This window comes from Balaenoptera acutorostrata, chromosome 20 (genome assembly GCF_949987535.1).
Source record: "Balaenoptera acutorostrata chromosome 20, mBalAcu1.1, whole genome shotgun sequence".
NCBI classification, from domain to species: Eukaryota; Metazoa; Chordata; class Mammalia; order Artiodactyla; family Balaenopteridae; genus Balaenoptera; species Balaenoptera acutorostrata.
Window position 1 is genome coordinate 24,394,866 of NC_080083.1, and position 25,665 is coordinate 24,420,530.

A 25,665-nucleotide genomic window follows, 5' to 3' on the forward strand; every position below is an offset into this window, starting at 1 on the left:
ATGAAGCATCTACTCTTCACAATGTACCTTTCTTCCATGAACCAAGCCCTTTCTCCAGCTGGTAGTTTTCCTGGTTCGTGGCCTGTATGTTCTATGTATTTTCAGCCCTTAAATAAATTCAGTATTAGATGATTATTTCATATGCATGGAATGGGTAAGGCAAATTACTTGATAAACAATTTCTATCTTATATATCTCAGCCTTAAAAAATAAACGAGCCAAATAACTTACCCTTCCTACTATACAACGATTCTTTATTGTCAGTTTATCTCCTATCTATCTATCTATCTATCTATCTATCTATCTATCATCATTAAGGAAGTCTTCATATAAAGTGAGAGTGTACTCCAGATACATGATTGATTTACCAAGTAATAACTGAGGGCTTGCCATGTGTCAGATACTCTTTTAAATGCTTTTACATGTTTTAACTTAAACTTTCTAAAACATCTCTTTAAAAAGTATTTTATCACTAATGAAAATGTTTTACCTCACACTCTTTATAAAGGCTAGACTTTACTTCTTGCAATACCATACTGGTCAAAGCTGTGATCTGAGGAGACTATATACCTGATTCAACCGTGATACCATTGTACAAAATTTTTGAAACACCTCTTGGAATTACTAAAAGCTTGTGCCACATCTCTATGTACATTCTCAGTAATGGAAATTTTTAGCCTCGGAGAGAATTAGATTTTGGAAAGAATAAATTATATCTAGGGAAAGGGATGGTATTTGAGATCAAGCTGGATAATAGCACTAAGATATGACTAAAAAATAATGTGTTTGATTTTTCTCAGGTAGTTTACCAATTCTTCTAAGGGCAATTTTAAGGATTCAAAAATATTTTAATTGCAGCACTGGTAAAATAAACACTTGCTTCCCAAGTTATTATGTACATATTCATACAATTATTCATGTTACCTTTTATACAAATGGTTTGCTTTATTTTAAGCATTTTGCAACCAAAGCAAATGAAAATTGATTCAGAATAAAATATCAACATATATTCCTTTAAATTATGGATTTTTAAAGCTGAAAGGGATTTGCATGATTTTATAGTACTAAACTACACATTTCACAGATGAAACTAATTCCCCAAAAGGCATGGTGATTGCCAACATGACTTAGAAAATTAGTGGCAGAGCCAAGAATCGAGCCCAAGTTTCTGGTCTTCCACCTGGTATTTTTTCTACTACCACACCACCCTTTATGTGTGGATTAAGAACTATTCCAAAGAGGACAAATGATTTCACCCTTTCAAAACAATTTAAAAATTACCTTCTAATCCAGTGTTTGAAACTTTTTACTGATCACCTAAGAAAAAGATCTAATACTAGGTGAGACTGAATATATCCCAATCTGCAGATAAATTCTTTAACTGGTAAATTATCAATTTAAATTTCTTTGAACTATGCTTAGAGTTGTAACATCCAATGCTATAGAAACAACTAAGCTGTATTCAATATAAATGTCATCAAAATGAAAGTAAACATATGCATATATAATAAATCATTGTTCCAAATGAATATAAAAGATACCTGACTGCTGAGAATTTTGACTTGAAAATAATAAACCACATCAACAACTTGAACAGCTCATAAAATTTCAATTCAAATCACTCCAGGAAGCCTAAATGTCTATTGAGTAACAGATGTTTCTTGGAAAAGATTGGTGAATGTATCTTTGGAATGATGTCAGAGAAGAGCTACTTTTATAACCATTTTTGATCAGAAGTGTAGCTTCATTCACAAAAACAAAGAGTCAAAATTTACAGAAAAGTTTACTGAGCTATAAGGGAACATTTTTCAGCTACAGTTACATGTTTAGCTTTACTTATTAAATTTATATTTGAAGTTTTCTATCTTAGTTGCATAACTGAAGCCTTTATGCTAGAACATGTCACTTTTTTCCACAATGGTGATGAAGCTAAATAATTAGAATTGAAAATTTGCAGTCCTTCATTTGGCATTTTACAATTTTACATAAATTTGTTTAAAACATGCTTGGTTTTGGTTTAACAAACAAAAAATGTAAAACAATTTCAATTAAAAATGCATGTAGTTTTCTTCCTTAATTCTTAATTACTTATAAGTAGGCAGTTTAATACAGGAATATACTTTTCAAGAAAACTGATTTCTAAAAAAAAAACCTCAGACTGATCTGAGGTAAAATCTACAGTGAAACATGACTGAGGGGTGACTGGATTAGATTGCTATTAATTTTTACGCAACAGTATGAAAACAAATGGATGAAGAGGACTACAAAATACAAATATTTATGTGAAATTTAAAGTGCCTTAGGAAACTACATATCTTCCGGATTGATTAATATTGCATTTAGCTAAGGAAGACTTGGAGGAAAATATTTTTTATGAATCAATTTATCAAAACTTGAGAATAGTAAAACTTATATTTCTGAACATAATATAGACTTTGGATTAAAGTGAATTATATATCTCAAATTAAAAAAAAGCTGTCACTTATCCAATGTACAAATTATCATTTACAATAGAGTTTAATATAAGCATGACGACATGTTTTTTTTTGTTTTTTTGTTATTTTTTTTTGACGACATGTTTTTATACCTTGACAGTTAAGTATTATTACCTAACACCAGGGAACACATCTTTATTTTTGGAAGGAGACTGTTTAAAGTTCTTTATATCCGTTTCATGAGTTTTTTCCCAGTTCCAATTCATTTATATGAGTCGTTTTTACATTACTACCAATGTCATCAACTTTACTTTCTTTAATATGCATGAATCTATTCAACTTTGTGCCTGTGCAATCCTCAGCTTTCATTTCTCTGACTGAATCCACTCCTTTCATAGTTTTAATTTCAAAAAGATCTTCAGCTAAAATGCAATTTGAATTATTAGCCAATCTGTTGTCTCTATCAGTTCCAACTAGTTCATTCTTTTCTTCATTTGTATCTATGGGATCATAAAGTTCGGGTGTAAAATAGATAGATTCATCCTCTGCTTCTGTTTCAAAAGCTGTATTTGAAGTAGAAAGTTCAGCTTCTTCACATACTAGAGACAACTGAATGTCTGGATCTTCTGGATTCAGAAGAGTAGCATTAATCCTTATTGATGGAACAATGGTTTCTGATTGAGGGCATGGTCCAAGTGATGTGTTTACTGTCAGAGAGGAGGACTCATATTTACCAGTGAGTGGCAAAACTGCTTCACATCCCTTTTCTGTTTTGAAAGGGGAAGAATTAGAGTCACAGTCCTCTGATGACCTAAACTTAGGTGTTCCAGTCAGAATTTTACCAGTAAGATACTGTTCCAGAAAATTACTGCCAGACCAGCTAACTCTGTTTGTTTGTTTGTTGAAGGTTGGGCTTGTGGATCTGGAAATCACAATTTTTTCTGCTCCTACTGCCTGGGCAGACTCTTCCAACAATAATGGATCATCTACAAATACAAAGATATGAGTGTTAACTTTCTGCTCCTAATGTAATATTTGTTATATTAAAACAATTTTTGTTAGAAATACTGAAATAACTGTATAGGATGCATAATTGAGAGCCCATAACAAGTAGTAGCAGGACTTCCATCCTAGAATGGAAGCATTCTAAGCAACCCATCTTAAAGCACAACATGTTAACTCTGAAAGGAATCTTAGGTCTCCAGTGGTTCCCAGCCCAAGTTATAATGCTGTCTGGTAAACGATCAAATTCCACACCTCAGAAGGGACCTCAGAAGTGAACAAGAAAAGAAAGGGTAAAAAGGAAGAGGAAGAGGGATGAGTAAAGGAGGGAACAGGCTGTAAAAATGCCTTAAAAATCCACTAACCAGTGACTGAGAAAAACTGACCTAGACTAATTCCCTTAAGGAAACTGACAACCACAAAGACTAAGTTATTTGCTTAAAGTTATAGAATTGGTTGGTAATCAGACCTGGACTAGAACCTAGTTTTCCTGATTATCAGTATAATGGCCTAGAATTCACTATGACATTTAGTTAGGATAGAAGCATATACTATAAAATAAATATTTAAAAAGTGATATATTAAACTACTATTATATATTAATTAAAATAATTAAAATGATATCCAATGATACAGAACAGTTTGGCAAACTTTTTCTATAATAGGCCAGACAGTAAATATTTTAGGCTTTGTGGATCACATTGTATCTGTTGCAACTACTCAATTATGCTGTTCTAGTGCAATACATACAACTACTCAACTCTACTGTTGTGTACAATATATAAATGATTGGGTGTGGCTGTATTCCATTAAACTTTACTTACAAAAACAGCAGGCCGAATTTGGTCCACAGGCCATAGTTTGCTAATCCCTAATGCATTATATTCTAATATATTTTAAACTATATTTTAATTTTCTAAATTATATTTTAATCCAGTATATTCTGATATTTTAAAATATTATTTTTTATCATTTAGAATAAATGACTCTCACGTCTCTAAAATAAGAAATTCATGTAAGACAATTATCTATAAATTAGGTTAATTTTTAATATCACCTTTAGAAAAACATTACCATTTGCATAGTGCTTTACAATGTTGTGATATTTATCATCTTATTAGATCTTTACAACCCAACCTGGAGGGATAGGTAGGCAGATATCCCTTCTATTAAGACTCAAAAAGCTAAGTGACTTGCTCGGCAGGGGGGGGGGGGTGTGTCACAAAGTTAGTTAGCGGCAAAGCTTCTAAGTGGAAAACCAGAAAATATGTGTAGCTCTCCTGACAAAAATTTGTTCCCATTCTGATACATCATACTATTTCATTATTTTATGATAACATCTTATATTACAATAACCAACATATTTAAGGACATTAATCTGTAGCATAACAAATATCATTTCACTAAACACAATGAAAGACTTTTCTACCAAATGTAAATGGTTAGAACTTTTCATACTTTTCTCCTTTCTGGAGATGATGCCTCTTGGTAAAGATGGACTTTTATCTATCATTTTAGGATATTGTAGCTCTTAGACACATTTTTACTTTACCTTCCCTAGGATACTCTGGTGATAGATGGCTTGCTGCTTCTAATAAATAAGTTGAGGTATTATCCTTCAAACAAGCCACTGCAAGCGTAGACTCATTGTCCTGTATAGATTTTCTTTCTTCTTTGTATATATCATTGACCTTTTGGTGCTTTTTGGAAAATTCAGCCAAGGACTCCAGCGCACTCTCAAAGGTTGAATGGTGCTGAATCAGCTGCCGAACCCACTTAGAAAGTCCTAAGGCAAAAAGTAAACCCAGCAAAGAAACTTTGGTTATTCAGTGAAGATATGTATTAAGAAAAAAAAATTACATAACTTCTCTGGTGAGGTAATCTACTTTGAATTTACAGGATACAGGGTGGTTCTCAACATTTTTCCTGCCTTTTTACCTTCATATGTACAATATGCTCTTGTATCAGTAGCATTTCTCTTTACATGCAGTGATTGCCAACTGGATGGAGGGAAGAGGCAGTGGGAGTAGAATGGAGATGGGAAAATGTATTATTTTTCAATTTAGAATAACTGGGGAATAAGGCAAATTTAATTTTATCATAATTCCCCACAAAAAATTACCTACCTTTTAATTGCAGAGAAAATACAAGTTCTAAACAACACAATCTTTTATTCCAACTTTTAAATTTGACTCCTTTAGCAAAAATAAATTCAAGATTACAGTCTCATAGGTTTTTTTGTTTGTTTGTTTGTTTGTTTCCCTTCTCCTTCCAATTCCAAATATATCAAACTATTCTGGGAGTAAAAGGAATAACACTGTTTTATGGGTAAATCATGTCCTATCTGAATATTTATTATATAATTATTTTTAATATATAAATAATCAAGTTGTAAGGGACAAGATTTGACCCTGTGACATGTGAAAACTGCATAAAAATAAACCATATTAACAGTATAAGGTGTTTCGGAGTATGACTCACTTCAGAATGAAATTCAGATATTTGGACTTTAGAAAATAAATATTCTCTGCTGATGTTACTAAAACTATCATCTTTTGGAGTAATTTAAAAAGTCACTATGGTATTTTAAGTTGAGAGAAATGTAAGCCAGGGCTTCAAGCAACTTGAACTATTATACTTTCATTTCAAATACATTCCTTTAGTTTTTTTGTTTAATGGAGCTTTTCTATCAATTATTCTTATGCGAGTTGAATTTAAACAAAAATTAGTCATCAAATGGAATTTGTATGTTGTTGTGCTGTATTGCCTGGATAAGATTTCAAAGTTTATGAGTCTCAGGAAAAATAAAAACCTTACAGAAAATAATGAAAAATACTTAATTCAAAAAAATCTCTCAACAAATCTGAACTACAAGGTAAAAATTTCAGTTCTAGATTTTAAAATAAGAAAAAAAAACTTAAAACAGCATTTCTTTAAAGTTCTTTATTTTTGTTTGCTTGGGGAAAATAATTATACCAAATAAGAATATGAAAATTTCCCAAATTGAAAAACTTAGTGTTATAGTTATTGCTTTCATTTCGAACTTTTTGTGATCAAAGAAAGCCTTTTCAGTGTAAAATGTCAGTTTACTTTTGAAAACTTGAAAGAATCTGAGCTCCACCTGCTGACTAAACATAAGCACTTAACATTTGTTTTTGGTTATATCCTGGCCTTGGCTTGCTTTACAGGGAAAGAGAAGAAAAGACTAATAAAGCAGCATTTCCTGCTTCAATCCAGGTAGATATGTTTTAATATTGAACCAAATATAATAACTAGGCTCTGAAATATAAAAAGTAGAGTCCATACCCATAGACAGCTAATCTGAAACAAATTTTAAAAATTAGCATCTTTTCATTATAGTATGGTATGAACTTTTTAGCTCTAAAGATAACAATAAAAATGCAAGTACTTTCAACAGTTCTTTAATAACAGATGGATTCCTGGTATTGATTCGGATGAAAACTATAGGCACACAGTATTTGTTCATTTGAGTGGGGAAAAATGACCATGTACTTGATCTTGCAGCATGCAGTGGTGCTTTTTTTCTTTTTAGAAAATACTAGCTCTAATATAAACTCTGTAACAACTGAAGCATTTCTAAACAAACAAACAAACACACACACATACAACAATAAAACTCAAATAATCCAGAATGAAAGAATAAAAAGAATCCTAAGCACCAAAGGATTGCTTGTGTGCTTAAATGTAAAAACTTAATATTTCTTGGAAAACTCATTTCTGTGGAACAGCTTTTTCCCTGACAATGGTAAATAAATTATTGCTATGTTACTGAATCAAATTCCACATTCTGATGAAATTGAAGGATCTTGATTGATTAATACTACGCCAGTAACCAGATTCTCCTCTATAAAGATTTTTTGTAAACACAGAAGCATTAAAAGGCTAGATTTCCAGTCAATGTGAATTTTTCCATGTTTGATCTAGTAATTCAAATTCTCTATCCAATTCTTTGTCTTTAAAAATAGAAGTCATTAAATACCAGAGATTGTTACTAATTCTTACTCTAAGCCCAGCTGAGAATCTTACCAGATATGTATCGACTTGGGTTACTCCTGAAGCGATCATCCACTAGAATAAGAGCTCCCCAATCATTTTTGTGTCGAATACACCTATAAAAAATAGGGAGAAAATGAAATAAATATAACAGTGAAAATAAAGCCACATTTCTAGTGGGACAGACAGAGGTTGAGAAAATCAATGATGTGTCAGGTATCAAAATCAATGACACGTCCTTTAATCAAAGTCATTATTATGAGTAAAGTTTTTAGAAACTACTCAGTACAATGTACCAAAGTAGGTGTATAAAAAACTCTCCTGGGCTTCCCTGGTGGCGCAGTGGTTGAGAATCTGCCTGCTAATGCAGGGGACACGGGTTCGAGCCCTGGTCTGGGAAGATCCCACATGCCACGGAGCAGCTGGGCCCGTGAGCCACAATTGCTGAGCCTGCGCGTCTGGAGCCTGTGCCCCGTGACGGGAGGGGCCGCGATAGAGAAAGGCCCGCGCACCGCGATGAAGAGCGGTCCCCGCACCGCGATGAAGAGCGGTCCCCGCACCGCGATGAAGAGTGGCCCCCGCTTGCCGCAACTGGAGAAAGCCCTCGCACGAACCGAAGACCCAACACAGCCAAAAATAAATAAATAAATAAATAAATAAATAAGAAAATCCTTTAAAAAAAAAAAAAAAAAAAAAAAAAAAAAAAAAACTCTCCTACTTTTGCCAACTACTGATAACATACCCAAAAATGTTACATGCATTCTATTTTGAAAGACAAGAAAATTATAGAAAATATTTCCCAAAACCTTCTTTACACACACAATATTTTTTTACCTTAAGTATCATATTAGCTGTAGATTTTATGTACATAACTTTTATTCTGGTTTAACAAGTTTTTATCATAAATGAATAAGTTTGTAAAAAAATTTTTGCACCAATTGATATAATCATGTAGTTGTTCTTTTTAGACTGTTAATATGGTGGATTATACTGGCAAAATTTCAAATACTGAGCTTGCCTTTCTTTCATCCCTAACCACCATGGTCATGTGCATTATTCTTTTTATAGATTGTTGGGTTCAATTTGCTAATTTAAAAAATTTTAAACATTATTAAAATGTTTTAAATTTAGTGGTTTTTCAGTTTGCAGGGCAGAAGTTGAGACGCAGATGTAGAGAATAAACGTATGGACACCAAGGGGGGAAAGCGGCGGGGTGGTGGTGGTGGTGGTGTGATGAATTGGGCGATTGGGATTGACATGTATACACTGATGTGTATAAAATTGATGACTAATAAGGACCTGCTGTATAAAAAAAAAATTCAAAAAAAATTCAGTGGTTACATTTACAAGGTTCTGCAACCTATACCACTGTCTATTACAGAACATTTTTACCTCACCAAAAAGAAACCCTGTGCCCATTAGTCACTCCCAATTACCCAGATTATTCCCCCTAACCCCTTGCAACCACAATCTACTTTCTGTCTGTATAGATATACCTATTTTGGACACTTCATATAACTAGAATCATATAATATATGTCATTTTGTGTCTGGCTTCTTTCACTTAGCATGATGTTTTCAAGGTTACTTGTATCGTGTATCAGTACTTTGTTCCTTCTTATGGCTGAATAATATTCCATTATATGGATATACCATAATTTGTTTATCCATTCATAAGTTAATGGGCATTTGGGTTGTTTCCACCTTTTGACTATTATGAATAATGCTACTATAAACATTTGTGTACAAGTTTTTATATGGATACATTTTAAAAATTCTCTTGGGTATATACTTAGGAATAGAATTGCTAGGTTGTATGGTAACTCTATGTTTAACTTTTAGAGGAACTGCTACATTTTTTTTTTCCAAAGCAGTCACATAATTTTACATTTCCATTAGCCATGTATGAGATTTCCAATTTCTCCATAGCTTCACCAACACTTGTTATTGTCCACCTTTTTCAATAGATGTACCATAGGAGGTATGAAGTGGTATTTCACTCTGGTTTTGATTTGCATTTCCCTAATGAATAATGATGTTCTGCATCTTTTCATGTGCACAATGGCCACGTGTGTATCCTTTTTTGGAGAAATGTCTATTTAAATTATTGGTCCAAATTAAAATTGCATTATTTATATTTTTATTGTTGAACTCTAAGAGTTCTTTATATATTCTGGATACAAGACCCTTATCAGATACATGATTTGCAAATATTTTAGAAACCACTGCCTAATCCAAGGTCAAGAAAATTTATACCTTGCTAGTCTTCGATCCATTTTGAGTTAAGTTTTGTATATGGTGTGAGGTAGGGGTCTAACTTCATTCCTTTCCAGGTGGCTATCCAATTATCCAAGAATTATCTGTGAAAAAGACTATTCTTTCCTCATTAAATTGTCTTGACACTTTTGTCAAAAATCCATTCACTGTAAATGCATGGGTTTGTTTCTGGACCCTCAATTTTACCCCTTGTTCTACATGTCTGTATTACATCAATACAGTACAGTCTTAATTATTGTAGTTTTGCAGTAAGTTTGAAATTGAGAATTGTCAGTTCTCCAGTTTTGTTCTTTTTCAATTTTTTTGTGGCTATTCTGGGTCTCTTTCAATTTCCATAGGAATTTTAGGATCAGCTTCTCAATTTCTGCACCAAATCCAGTTGGAATTCTGCTTGGGATTATATTAAATCTGTAGATCAATTTGGGGGAGAATGCTATCTTAATAATAATGTTTTCCAATCCATCATCATGGAATTCTCCCATTTATTTAGAAATTTCTTTCAACAATATTTTGAAGCTTTCAGGGTACTTTCATTAAAGTTATTTCTAAGTATCTTGTTCTTTTTGATGATACTGTAAATAGAAGTAACTTGATTTCATTTTTGGATTGTTCATTGCTAGTATATAAAAATGTAACTGATATTTGTATAGTGAATATGCATCCTATAACTTTGCTGAACTTGTTTTAGCTCTAAACAGTTATTTATTATGGATTCCTTAGGATTTCTATATAGAATATCATGTCATTTGCAAATTTAATTTTACTTCTTTTCCAATCTAGATATCTTTTATTTCTTTTTCTTGCCTAATTGCCCTGGCTAGAACCTCCAATACAATAATGAATACAAGTGGTGAGAGTGGCCATCCTTATTTTATTCTCAAACTTAGGAGAAAAATGATGACTTTCACCATTCAGTATGATGTTAACTATTGGATGCATAGATGCCCTTTAATGTTTAGGAAGCACCTGCTATTCCTACTTTGTTGAGTGTTATATTGTCAATTGCTTTTTCTCATCTTGAGATGATCTTGTGGTTTTTGTACTTTAATATAGTGTTACACTGATTTTAGTTGAACCAATAAACTGGCAGGGTGTTGAACCACCTTGCAGTCCTGAGATAAATTCCACTTGGTCACTGTGTACAATCCTTTTAGTAAGTTGCTGGATTCAGTTTTCTACTTTTCTGTTGAGGATTTTTGCATCTATAACCATAAGAGATACTGCTCTGTAGCTTTCTTGTGATGTCTTTGATTACTTTTGGTATCAGGCAACACTGGCCTCATTGAATAAATTGGTACATGTCTCCTGTTCTATTTTTCATAAGCGTTTGTAAAGGATTCTCTTTAAATGTTTGCTAGAATTCATCAATGAAGTCATTCTTTCCTGGGCTTTTCTTTTGTGAAATTTTCGTATTACTAATTCTTCCATCTCTTCACTTGTTATAGATCTATTCAGACATTCTACTGCTTGAGTGTTAGTTTCCACAGCTGTGTCTTTCTACGAATTTGTCCATCTTTCTTTTTTTAAAATAAATTTATTTATTATCTTTTTATTTTTGGCTGCGTTGGGTCTTCGTTGCTGCACGTGGGCTTTCTCTAGTTGCGGCGAGCAGGGGCTGGTGGCTTCTCTTGTTGCCAAGCATGGGCTCTAGGCACACAGGCTTCATTAGTTGTGGCATGTGGGCTCAAGAGCACAGGATCAGTAGTTGTGGCACACAGGCTTAGTTGCTCCACAGCATGTGGGATCTTCCCAGGCCAGGGCTCTAACGTGTGTTCCCTGCAATGGCAGGATTCTTTACCACAGTGCCACCAGGGAAGTCCTGAATTTGTCCAACTTATCTAAATTATCTATTTTGTTGTCATACAATTGTTCAAGTATTCTCATATAATGCTTTATATTTCTGTAAGTTTGGCAGTAACAACCCCTCTTTCATTCCTAATTTTAGTAATTTGAGTCCTTTCTGCATTTTTTCTTGGTCAGTCTAGTTAAATGTTGTCAATTTTCTTGATCTTTTCAAAAAACCAACTTTTGTTACCCTGACTTTTTCTACTTTATTTTCTATTTCCTTTATTTCCATTCTAATCTCTACTATTCCTTTGATCTGCTTGCCTTGGGTTTGATTTGCCCTTCTTTCCCTAATTCCTTAAGGTAGAAGGTTAGAGTACTGATTTCAGATCTTTTTTTTTTTTTAATATAGGCATTTATAAAAATAAATTTCTCTCTGAGCACTGCTTTCACTCTACCCTCAAAATTTTGGTATACTGTGTTATCATATTCATTTATCACAAGGTATTTTCTAATCTCCCTTTTGATTTCTCCTTTGATCCACTGGTTAGGAGTATGTTGTTTAATTTCCACGTATTTATAAGTTTTAAAATTTTCTGTCTGTTACTGATTTATACTATCATTCCACTGTGATCAGAAAAGATACTTTCTATGATTTTAACCATTTTAAATGTATTGAGACTTATTTTGTAGCCTAACATATGGTCTATCCTGAAGTATGTGTCATGTACACTTGAGAAGGATGTGCATTCTGTTATTGTAGGGTAGAGTGTGATAAATACGTTAGGTTTGTAACTGTTGGTTTATAGTGTTGTTCAAGACTTCCCTTTTCTGTTGATTTTCTTTCTAACTGTTCTATCCATTATTGAAAGTGGGGTATTAAAGTCTCCAACTATAATTGTTGAATTAATGGAGTGAAAATTTTTTTAGAAAATTTCTAGTAACAATTTTTGTCTTAAAGTTTATTTTGTCTGGTATTAGTATAACCAAATCAGTTATCTTTTGTTTACTGCTTGCATGGTATGTCTTTTTCTATCTGTTTACACTTGATCTAGTTGTGTTTTTTAACCAAAGCATTTATCTTTCAGGCAGCATATAGTTGGATCATGTTCTTTTTAAAAAAATTCATTTTGCCAATCTTTTTCTTTTGATTTGAGTGCTTAGTCCATTTACACTTAATGTAATTACTGATAAGGCAGAATTTACTTAGCTATTTTGCAAATATCCACTTTACTATTTGTTTTCTATGTCATTTTTGTTATTGTTCTTCCACTATTCCTTCATTACTGCCTTATTCTGTGTGCAATAGATATTTGAGTTATTTTATTAATGGTTGCTTTGAGGATTATAATAAACACCTTAATTTATAAAAATCTATTTTGGATTGATAGCAACTTAATTTCAGTAGTATACAAAAACACTGCTCCTGGGCTTCCCTGGTGGCGCAGTGGTTGAGAATCTGCCTGCCAATGCAGGGGACACGGGTTCGAGCCCTGGTCTGGGAAGATCCCACATGCCGCGGAGCAACTGGGCCCGTGAGCCACAATTACTGAGCCTGCGCAACTGGAGCCTGTGCTCCGCAAACAAGAGAGGCCGCGATGGTGAGAGGCCCGCGCACCGCGATGAAGAGTGGTCCCCACTTGCCGCAACTAGAGAAAGCCCTCGCACAGAAACGAAGACCCAACACAGTCATAAATAAATAAATAAATAAACAAAAGAACGTGAATTTCAAAAAAACAAAAACAAAAAACAAAAAACAAAAACACTGCTCCTGTATAACTGTTTCTTCCCCCCAACCCTTGTGCTATTACTTTAACATAAATTATATCTTTAACATTGTACACCTGTGCACAAAAGAGTTAACACAGCAGGCCAACTTGATTATCCCTAGAAAGGCCTGCATATAAGGTAGCCCTTGGTTGGTGTTTAGATTTCAGGGAGGGTTCCAATCACTAACTAAGAAGAAAGTCTCACTATGTCTACGATGTCTGTGGGAAAATATGGTTAATGCTGAACACCTGCTTTGCTTCTGAGAGTCTAGACTTTGGGGAAATGTTAGGCAGAGGCTGCCTATACGACCAGCCCAAATAAAAAAACCGGGTGCTGAGTCTCTAACAAGCTCTCCCGATTGGCTATTATTTCACACGTTACCACAGTTCATTGCTGGGAAACTAAGTGTGCCCTGTGTGACTCCATTGAGAGAGGATCCTTGGAAGATTGTACCTGGCTTCCCCTGGAGTTTGCCCATGTGCCTATTCCCTTTGCTGTTTTTGCTTTGTATCCTTTCACTGTAATAAATCCTAGGTGTGCATACAGCTATATGCTGAGTCTATCACTGCTCCTGGTGAATAACTGAACCTAAACATCGTCTTTGGGACTGCCAAGACAATGCCTATTACCACAGACTTAAGTTTATTGCTTTATGCAGTTGTTTTCAAAAATTAAACATGAGAAAAAGTTATTAAAATATAGTTATATTGTTTTTTATATTTACCTATGAAATTACCTTTACAGATGCTCTTTATTTCTTCATGTGGATATGTTACTGGTTAGTGTCCTTTCATTTCAGACAGAAAAAGACTCCCTTTAGTATTTCTTGTACAATAAGTCTTCTAGAGAGTAATTCTCTCAGTTTTTATTTGGAAATGTTCTACTTTCTCCTTAATTTTTGAAGGATAGTTTTGTTAGATATAGATTCAATTGACAGTCTTTTTCTTTTCTTTTGGCATTTTAAACATGTCATTTCACTGCCTTCTTCTCTCCATGGTTTCTAGTGAGAAATCTGCTTAAATTATTGAGGATACCTTGTATAATGAGTTGTTTTTCTCTTGCTGCTGTCTAGATTCTTTGTCTTTTGACAGCTTGATCATGACATTTCTATGTATGGATCTCTTTGAGTTCAAACTACTTGGAGTTTTCTGATTTTCTTAGATGTGTAGATTAATGTTTTTTATCAAATTAGAGAAGTTTCCAGCCATTACTTTTTCAAAAAAATCTGTTTCTTTCTCTCTCTTCTCTCCAAGACTCTCTTTATGTGTATGTTGGTATGCTTGATGGGTTGTACAGGTTCCTGAGGCTATCTTAATTATTCTTCATTCTTTTTCTTTCTGTTCCTCAGACTGGAAACAAATTCTTTCTTCTTCCTGCTCAAAACTGCTGCTGAGCCCCTCTAATAAATTTTTCATTTCATTTATTGTACGTTTCAACTCCAAAATTTCCATTAGGTTCTTTTTTTAAAAAATTCTATCTAACTATTGGTATTCTCCATCTGGTGAAACATTCTCATAGTTTCCTATAGCTCTTTAGACATAATTTCCTTAGTTCCTTGATCATATTTAAAATAGCTTTATATACTAACTACAACATCTGGACTCCCTTAGGGATAATTCTTATTGACTGCTTTCTCCCCTGTGTATGGGGAATATATTCTTTGCACATGTCATAATTTTTGTTGAAAAGAGTACATTTTAAATAATGTAATGTGGCAACTGTAGAAATCAGATTCTTCCTCCCTCCCCAAGGATTTTTGTTGTTGATGCTGCTGTTGTTGTTGTGACTTTTCTGAAATCATTTTGTAAAGTCTGTATTCTGTCATGTGTGACTATTGCTAGGTCAGCTTAGTGGTCAGCTAATGATTAGACAGAGATTTCCTTAAACATCTGGAATCCACAGTCTCCCATTCTTTGCCAAGAGGCTTTGCATATGTTTTTGGATACATTTGTGAGCCTTGATCAGGCAGGCAAAAACTCTACCTTAGTCTTCACTTCCTGCTTCAGCAGAGCCTCAAGGTCACACAGAGGTGAGAGCTTAGGACCTTCTCAGGTCTTATGAGCATGTGCACATCCCTGGGTCATGTGCACAGTCCTAAACATTCCTATTAGAGTCTCAGGAATATGTCAGAACTTTTAAAGCCCCCATGGACATCTCATTTCCCAGCTTTTCTCTTTAAGCTTTTCAGTTTGTTATTTGTCCCAATTTTCATTCATTGTCTCAGGAAGCTGTGAAGTTAAACAACTGCTTAAGTGAGCTCTGAGACAGGTGAAAATTTCCCCATATTATACTTTGAATGTCTCCAGGATATGTAGTAATATCACCTCTTTTATTCCAGATATTGGCAATTTGTGGCTTCTCTTTTTTTTTTGTCAGTATACCTGTAAGTCAGTAGATTTAATTGATTGCTTTAAAAATGGATTTTATTGATTTTTTAGTTTCATTGATTTATATTCTTTTCTTTTTTCTGTGTGCTTTACATTTACTTTGTTCTTCTTTTCTAGCTTCTTAAGGTAGAAGTTTAGATAACAGATTAGAGATCTTTCTTGTTTTTGAAAATAAACATTTAATGATATAAATTTCCCAGTGAGCTCTGCTATAGCTGTGGTCCACAAATTTTGATATGATGATTTTCATTTCTGGTGAGTTCACAGTATTTTCTAATTTTCCTAAGACATCCTGTTTTTCCTGTGGATTTTTTAAAGATGTTCTTAATTTCCAAGTACTTGGACATTTTTATGTTATCTTTCTGTTATTGATTTCTAGTTTGTTTATTTGCAGCATGGTCAAAGAACACACTATGATTTCAAATCCTTAAAAAAAATTTTAAGTTTATCACCCAGGATATTGTCTAAATTGGTGCATATTCCTTGTGTTTATTCTGCTATTGTTGGGTGGAGTGCTCTATAATGTCAATTCAATCTAGCTGGTTAATAATATTAAGTCTTCTATCTCTTTATTAGTTTTCTGTTTACTACTTCTATCTATTACTGAGAAAGGAATTTTAAAGTCTCCAACCATGCTTGTGGATTTGTCTATTTCTCTATTCAGATGCCAGCTTTTGTGTCATGTATTTTGAAGCTCTATTTTTAGGTGCATACACATTTAGGATTGTTATGTCTTTTTGATAAATTGACCCTTTTATCATTATGTAATTTTTCTTCTAACACCCCAATAATTTTCTTTCCTCAGAATTCTACTTTGTCCTGATATTAATATAGTTATTCCAACCAGTTCATTGGTATTTTGAATACTGGTCTTCTTCTGCAATCTGTCTACTATTATTCACTTTTCACGGTACTCAAATAGCTGCTCCATGCATTCTGTCTAGCTTTTAAAGACAGTACAGAATGTACTTACTCCATCTTATCTAGAATTGAAACCTCCAGACTCTTTATTTTTTTAATGTTTATTTTCTTATTGTCATCCATTTTATACACATCAGTGTATACATGTCAATCCCAATCTCCCAATCCATCACACCACAACCCCCACCACCTGCCACTTTCCCCCCTTGGTGTCCATGTTTGTTCTCTACTTCTGTGTCTCAGTTTCTGCTCTGCAAACCAATTCATCTGTACCATTTTCTGGGTTCCACATATATGCATTAATATACGATATTTGTTTTTCTCTTTCTGACTTACTACACTCTGTATGACAGTCTATAGATACATCCACGTCTCTACAAATGACCCAATTTCCTTCCTTCTTATGGCTGAGTAATATTCCATTGTATATATGTACCACATCTTCTTTATGCATCCGTCTGTCAATGGGCATTTAGGTTGCTTCCATGACCTGGCTATTGTAAATAGTGCTGCAATGAACATTGGGGTGCAGGTGTCTTTTTGAATTATGGTTTTCTCTGGGTATATGCCCAGTAGTGGGATTGCTGGGTCATATGGTAGTTCTATTTTTAGTGTTTTAAGGAACCTACATACTGTTCTCCATAGTGGCTGTGTCAATTTACATTCCCACCAACAGTGCAAGAGGGTTCCCATTTCTCCACACCCTCGCCAGCATTTGTTGTTTGTAGATTTTCTGATGATGCCCATTCTAACTGGTGTGAGGTGATACCTCATTGTAGTTTTGATTTGCATTTCTCTAATAATTAGTGATGTTGAGCAGCTTTTCATGTGCTTCTTGGCCATCTGTATGTCTTCTATGGAGAATGTCTATTAGGGTCTTCTGCCCATTTTTGGATTGGTTGTTTGTTCTTTTAATATTGAGCTGCATGAGCTGTTTATATATTTTGGAGATTAATCCTTTGTCTGATGATTCATTTGCAAATATTTCTCCCATTCTGAGGGTTGTCTTTTTGTTGGTTTGTGGTCTCCTTTGTTGTGCAAAAGCTTTGAAGTTTCATTAGGTCCCATTTGTTTATTTTTATTTCCATTACTCTGGAGGTGGATCAAAAAATATCTTGCTGTGATTTATGTCAGAGTGTTCTTCCTATGTTTTCCTCTAAGAGTTTTATAGTGCCTGGTCTTACATTTAGGTCTCTAATCCATTTTGAGTTTATTTTTGTGTATGGTGTTAGGGAGTGTTCTAATTTCATTCTTTTACATGTAGCTGTCCAGTTTTCCCAGCACCACTTATTGAAGAGACTGTCTTTTCTCCATTGTATATCTTTGCCTCGTTTGTCATAGATTAGTTGACCATAGATGTGTGGGTTTATCTCTGGGCGTTCTATCCTGTTCCATTGATCTATATTTCAGTTTTTGTGCCAGTACCATATTGTCTTGATTACTGTAGCTTTGTAGTATAGTCTGAAGTCAGGGAGCCTGATTCCTCCAGCTCCGTTTTTTCCCCTCAAGACTGCTTTGGCTATTCGGGGTCTTTTGTGTCTCCATACAAATTTTAAGATTTTTTATTCTAGTTCTGTAAAAAATGCCATTAGTAATTTGATAGGGATTGCATTGAATCTGTAGATTGCTTTGGGTAGTATAGTCATTTTCGCAATATTGATACTTACAATCCAAGAACATGGTATATCTCTCCATCTGTTGGTATCATCTTTAATTTCTTTCATCAGTGTCTTATAGTTTTCTGCATACAGGTCTTTTGTCTCCCTAGGTAGGTTAATTCCTAGGTATTTTATTCTTTTTGTTGCAATAGTAAATGGAAGTGTTTCCTTAATTTCTCTTTCAGATTTTTCATCTTTAGTGTATAGGAATGCAAGAGATTTCTGTGCATTAATTTTGTATCCTGCAACTTTACCAAATTCATTGATTAGCTCTAGTAGTTTTCTGGTGGCATCTTTAGGATTCTCTATGTATAGTATCATGTCATCTGCTAACAGTGACAGTTTTACTTCTTCTTTTCCAAATTGTAATCATTTTATTTCTTTTTCTTCTCTGATTGCCATGGCTAGGACTTCCAAAACTATGCTGAATAATAGTGGTGAGGGTGGACATCCTTGTCTTGTTCCTGATCTTACAGGAAATACTTTCAGTTTTTCACCATTGAGAATGATGTTTGCTGTGGGTTTGTCATATATGGCTTTTATTATGTTGAGGTAGGTTCCCTCTATGCCCACTTTCTGGAGAGTTTTTATCATAAATGGGTGTTAAATTTTGTGAAAAGCTTTTTCTGCATCTACTGAGATGATAATATGTTTTTATTCTTCAATTTGTTAATATGGTGTATCACATTGATTGATTTGAGTATACTGAAGAATCCTCGCATCTCTTGGATAAATCCCACTTGATCACGGTGTATGATCCTTTTAATGTGTTGTTAGATTCTGTTTGCTAGTATTTTGTTGAGGATTTTTGCATGTATATTTATCAGTGATATTGGTCTGTAATTTTCTTTTTTTGTAGTATCTTTGACTGGTTTTGGTATCAGGGTGATGGTTGCCTCACAGAATGAGTTTGGGAGTTTTCCTTCCTCTGCAATTTTTTGGAATGGAAGAGTTTGAGAAGAATGGGTATTAGCTCTTCTCTAAATGTTTGATAGAATTCACCTGTGAAGCCATCTGGTCCTGGACTTTTGTTTGTTGGAAGATTTTAAATCACAGTTTCAATTTCATTCCTTGTGATTGGTCTGTTCATATTTTCTAATTTTTCCTGGTTCAGTCTTGGAAGGTTATACCTTTCTAAGAATTTGTCCATTTCTTCCAGGTTGTCCATTTTATTGGCATAGAGTAGCCTGTAGTAGTCTCTTAGGATGCTTTGTATTTCTGCGGTGTCTGTTGTAACTTCTCCTTTTTCATTTCTAATTTTATTGATTTCAGTCCTCTCCCTCTTTTTCTTGATGAGTCTGGCTAATGGTTTATCAATTTTGTTTATCTTTTCAAAGAACCAGCTTTCAGTTTTATTGATCTTTGCTATTGTTTTCTTTGTTTCTAATTCATTTATTTCTGCTCTTTTATGATATTTTTCCTACTGCTAACTTTGGGTTTTGTTTGTTCTTCTTTCTCTAGTTCCTTTAGGTGTAATGTTAGATTGTTTATTTGAGATTTTTCTTGTTTCTTGAGGTAGGCTTGTATAGCTATAAACTTCCCTCTTAGTACTGCTTTTGCTGCATCCCATAGGTTTTGGACCATCGTGTTTTCATTGTCATTTGTCTTTAGGTATTTTTTGATTTCCTGTTTGATATCTTTAGTGATCTCTTGGTTATTTAGTAACGTATTGTTTAGTCTCCATGTGTTTGTGTCTGTTACGTTTTTTTCCCTGTAATTGATTTCTAATCTTATAGTGTTGTGGTCAGAAAAGATGCTTGATATGATTTTTTTCTTAAATTTACTGAGGCTTGATTTGTGACCCAGGATGTGATTTATCCTGGAGAATGTTCCATGCTCACTTACGAAGAAAGTGTAATCTGCTGTTTTTGGATGGAATGTCCTATAAATATCAATTAAATCTATCTGGTCTACTGTGCCATTTAAAGCTTGTGTTTCCTAATTAATTTTCTGTTTGGATAATCTGTCCCTTGGTTTAAGTGAGGTATTAAAGTCCCCCACTATTATTGTGTTACTGTCGATTTCCTCTTTTAGAGCTGTTAGCAGTTGCCTTATGTATCGAGGTGCTCCTATGTTGGGTGCATATATATTTATAATTGTTATATCTTCTTCTTGGATTGATCCCTTGATCATTATGTAGTGTCCTTCCTTGTCTCTTGTAACATTCTTTATTTTAAAGTCTATTTTATCTGATATGAGTATTGCTACTCCAGCTTTCTTTTGATTTCCATTTGCATGGAATATCTTTTTCCATCCCCTCACTTTCAGTCTGTATGTTTCCCTAGGTCTGAAGTGGGTCTCTTGTAGACAGCATATATATGGGTCTTGTTTTTGTATCCATTCAGTGAGCCTGTGTCTTTTGGTTGGAGCATTTAATCCATTCACATTTAAGGTAATTATCGATATGTATGTTCCTATTACTATTTTCTTAATTGTTTTGTGTTTGTTTTTGTAGGTCCTTTTCTTCTCTTGTGTTTCCCTCTTAGAGAAGTTCCTCTAGCATTTGTTGCAGAGCTGGTTTGGTGGTGCTGAATTCTGTTAGCTTTTGCTTGTCTGTAAAACTTTTGATTTCTCTGTCGAATCTGAATGAGATCCTTGCTGGGTAGAGTAATCTTGGTTGTAGGTTCTTCCCTTTCATCACTTTAAGTATATCATGCCACTTCCTTCTGGCTTGTAAAGTTTCTGTTGAGAAATCAGCTGTTAACCTTATGGGAGTTTCCTTGTATGTTATTTGTCATTTTTCCCTTGCTGCTTTCAATAATTTTTCTTTGTCTTTAATTTTTGCAATTTGATTACTATGTGTCTCGGCGTGTTTCTCCTTGGGTTTATCCTGTATGGGACTCTCTGCGCTTCCTGGACTTGGGTGGCTATTTCCTTTCCCATGTTAGGGAAGTTTTCGACTATAATCTCTTCAAATATTTTCTCTGGTCCTTTCTCTCTCTCTTCTCCTTCTGGGACCCCTATAATGCGAATGTTGGTGTGTTTAATGTTGTCCCAGAGGTCTCTTAGGCTGTCTTCATTTCTTTTCATTGTTGTTTCTTTATTCTGTTCTGCAGCAGTGAATTCCACCATTCTGTCTTCCAGGTCACTTATGCGTTCTTCTGCCTCAGTTATTCTGCAATTGATTCCTTCTAGTGTATTTTTCATTTCAGTTATTGTATTGGTCATCTCTGTTTGTTTGTTCTTTAATTCTTCTAGATCTTTGTTAAACATTTCTTGCATCTTCTCGATCTTTGCCTCCATTCTTTTTCCGAGGTCCTGGATCGTTTTCACTATCATTATTCTGAATTCTTTTCCTGGAAGGTTGCCTATCTCCACTTCATTTAGTTGTTTTTCTGGGGTTTTAATCTTGTTCCTTCATCTGGACATAGCCCTCTGCCTTTTCACCTTGTCTATCTTTCCGTGAATGTGGTTTTTGTTGCACAGGCTGCAGGATTGCAGTTCTTCTTGCTTCTGCTGTCTGCCCTCTGGTGGATGAGGCTATCTAAGAGGCTTGTGGAAGTTTCCTGATGGGAGGGACTGGTGGTGGGTAGAGCTGGCTGTTGCTCTGGTGGGCAGAGCTCAGTAAAACTTTAATCCCCTTGTCTGCTGATGGGTGGGGCTGAGTTCCCTCCCTGTTGGTTGTTTGGCCTGAGGCGACCCAACACTGGAGCCTACCCAGGCTCTTTGGTGGGGCCAATGGCAGACTCTGGGAAGGCTCATGCCAAGGAGTCCTTCCCAGAACTTCTGCTGCCAGTGTCCTTGTCCCTTGGTGAGCCACAGCTGTCCCCCACCTCTGCAGGAGACCCTCCGACACTAGCAGGTAGGTCTGGTTCAGTCTCCTATTGGGTCACTGCTCCTTCCCCTGGGTCCTGATGCGCACACTACTTTGTGTGTGCCCTCCAAGAGTGGAGTCTCTGTTTCCCCCAGTCCTGCTGAAGTCCTGCAATCAAATCCCGCTAGCCTTCAAAGTCTGATTCTCTAGGAATTCCTCCATCCATTGCCAGGCCCCCAGGTTGGGAAGTCTGACGTGTGGCTCAGAACCTTCACTCCAGTGGGTGGACTTCTGTGGTATAAGTGTTCTCCAGTTTGTGAGTCACCCACCCAGCAGTTATGGGATTTGATTTTATTGTGATAGCGCCCCTCCTACCGTCTCACTGCAGCCTCTTCTTTGTCTTTGCATGTGGGGTATCTTTTTTGGTGAGTTCCAGTGTCTTCCTGTTGATGATTGTTCAGCAGTTAGTTGTGATTCCGGTGTCCTCGAAAAAATGAAAGCATGTCCTTCTACTCCGCCATCTTGAACCAATCTCCACACTCTTTAAAAAGTTAATTTTAGCTTGTAAATTTTAATTTTTAATCAAATACACAAGCATAGTTTAAAAGTCAAATAGTATTATAGTTTTAATAAAAACAGAAATTTCTTTTGCCTACCCACACCACATCTCCAATTCCCAATCTCAGAAACAATTAATTGAAAATATTTTACATAGTTCTTGTGGTCATTTGCCTCCATATTTATAAATAACATTTATACTACTACTATTTCCTGGTTTTTAACCATTAGAAATCATTTACTGACTCTTCCTACAGAAGATGTTTATCTCATATCACTGATAACTTCATTACCTCTACATTCTTCTAGCAGCATTATATCACAATTCTTTTGTAAATCAATATTCAGTGGATTACCATTTAAAGGTGAATTACATGATCCACTATGATTACATGTCCTTTCCCATACAAGACGTTTTTGTCTGCCTTGGAGTTAATAACTCTCCCTTCTCTCCTTTTTTGCTTAATTTTCTATGTTTCTATCATTAATTAATTCCCACTTTGTCACAGCTGTAAGAATTTTTCTCAATATGGGCAAAACCTTCCATCCTCAAAAACCAATCTAGACTAACTACTATGGGACTGCTGCACAGATTCATCCCAGAGCTTTCTTTCTTGGTTGTTTTGGGAATTTCACTTTTCTGGGTTGGAACTCCGGTTTCCTGCATCCTTGGTATTCCTCTTTCTGAATTTTCTCTTCTTTGTTGGAGAATAACTTTCAGTTGGATCCTGAGAAAGTGTGCATTTGAAGCAAATGTTTTAGGTCCTTTAATACTGAATACTGAAGGCTTTATTTAGTCTGTCTTACAGTTTATTGATCACTTGGGTTGCTAAAACTTAGATTGCAAGTCAAAAATTTCCCTCAAATAACTGAAGATAATTTTCAACTGTCTTTCAGCTTCTAGTGTTGCTTTTAAGAAGTCTGTTTCAATACTGATTCTGTATCTTTTGTATGAGAGTTATCTTTTTCTCTCTGGAAGGTTTCAGGGCCTTTTCTTTACCTTGGGTACTTTGAAACTGCATAGTGAGGAGCTTTGTAGCTTTTCCCCCTTTACTGGTGCTTGAGTGGATGCTTTCATCAGGAAACTATGTCCTTCAATTCTGAGCATTTTTCTTGAATTATTTCTTTGACATGTTTCTTTCTCTATTTTCTCTAGTCTCTTCATACGGAGCTCCTATTTATCAGAAGTTGTTTCCTGCATACTGATCCTCTAATTTTCTAGTTATTCTTTCCCATTTTCTTTCTCTATGAATTTTGGATGTGGGAAATTTCAATTTTTCTCTCCTAAGCCCAATTCTGCATTTAAAATTTGTTGCTACCATATTAATGTCTAGGAGCTTTTTCTTATTTTCTGTTCTTGTTTTATGGAGGCAATATCTTACCTCCCCCTATGGGTATTACTGATAAAATTTTTTAAAAGTTTTGTTCTATCCAACAGTTGGCAAACTGTAGTCCACAGGAAAAATCTGGTCCATATCATGTTTTTGTATAGCCTGCAATCTAGGAATGGTATTTACATTTTAAAGGTTAAAGAAAAAACAAAGAAGAATGTGGATGCAGACTGTATGTGGCCTGAAAAACATAAAATATGTACTTGTCTGGCCCTTTACAGAAAAAGTTTGCCAACTTCTTTTCTATTGCACTGTTTCTGTTTTCTACAAGTTCTTCCACCCTGCTTTTGTTTTGTTGGTATTGTTTTGGTCTCTGTTTTTCATATTACAGACATTCTTTGAATATCTGGTGAAGACTCCATGCACTTATTTAAGAGTAAGGCACTAAAGTGCTGACTGGTAGCTTTGTGTACATGGGTGGGACTTATAGGCTGGGAGGCTTTGCAGTAAGGTAGGAACAGGGCCACTTTGTTACTATCTGTAGGCCCTTATTCATGGGGTGGTCAGTTTTCTTAGACAGGAACACTGTACTTTCTTGCCGTGAAGATATAAGTTTGATTGTCAGCCTACTCAGAGCTGAGAAGAAAAAGAGAATGGAGCTCTCACATTCAGTAGGTAGACTTTTCTTACCCCCCATCTTTAACACATCCTTAGCTGTAACTGTAGTTAAAGAATATATAGGGCTTCCCTGGTGGCGCAGTGGTTGGGAATCTGCCTGCTAATGCGGGGGACACAGGTTCGAGCCCTGGTCTGGGAGGATCCCACATGCCACGGAGCAGCTGGGCCACAACTGCTGAGCCTGCGTGTCTGGAGCCTGTGCCCCGCAACGGGAGGGGCCGCGATAGTGAGAGGCCCGCGCACCGCGATGAAGAGTGGCCCCCGCTTGCCGCAACTAGAGAAAGCCCTCGCACGAACCGAAGACCCAACACAGTCAAAAATAAATAAATAAATAAATAAATAAATAAATAAATAAATAAAGTAGCTATAAGCGCACCCAAGCCCTTACATTAAAAAAAAAAAAAAAGAATATATAGATGCTCTAGTTCATTCTATCCAGAGAGTAAACCTGGGTGGGGGAGGGGACTGTCTAACTACTACATATACTAACTTATAACCAATCCTCTTTAGTTTAACAGTACTTTAACTAACACTTTAGAGTACCCCCAAGTCTTAAGCTTTTCCATGCTTGAATCTGGAAGATCTTGTTAGCTTTCATGATTATAGATTTAAATTTCAGCTTTCTCTTGCCTGCTAAGTCATTCAATTATTATCTGTTTTCCAGTGTTCAAAATTTATTGACAGCTCATCTGTCATTGTCTCTTCTCCCACTCGTTTCAACTTTATAGGTTTGACATTTTTATTCCTTAACTATCATGGGATTTTGAGAGGGGATGAAAATTAACATAAAGGTTTGATTATTCCATAGGGACATTAAAAATCTAAATTTTATATGACGTTCTTGTGTGATATTTTAAGGTAATCCATAGGTTCCAAGGCATCAGAACAACCATAAAACTGGGCAGGATAGGAAGATGTATATTGCCAATATTATATAACAGTGTTGAAAATCAATGCAAAGTCAGGGTGCTATTCTATTTTGGTTTATGTTTAAAGTGTCCTATGGCAGAAAGGCATTTAAGTTAACAAAACAGTTCAGAGAAAAAGGTTTCACCTTCTCTTTTTTCCATTGTTTTCATACTGCCTTGCTCAAATG

General features: G+C 35.1%; 1 protein-coding gene across 8 annotated transcripts in view; it reads right to left on the bottom strand.

Moving 5' to 3' along the window:
* Positions 1–289: 289 nt before the first annotated feature.
* Positions 290–25,665, bottom strand: part of BRIP1 (BRCA1 interacting helicase 1) — a 208,154-nt gene continuing 182,778 nt past the window's right edge. For all 8 annotated transcript variants that reach the window (XM_057536502.1, XM_057536508.1, XM_057536507.1 and 5 more), the window contains 3 exons: positions 7,485–7,567; positions 4,990–5,223; positions 290–3,421 (listed from right to left, as the gene is read on the bottom strand). In XM_057536502.1, the coding sequence (XP_057392485.1) occupies positions 2,673–3,421; positions 4,990–5,223; positions 7,485–7,567 (1,066 nt within the window). In that variant the 3' untranslated portion in view covers positions 290–2,672. The remainder of the gene's footprint in view (positions 3,422–4,989; positions 5,224–7,484; positions 7,568–25,665) is intronic.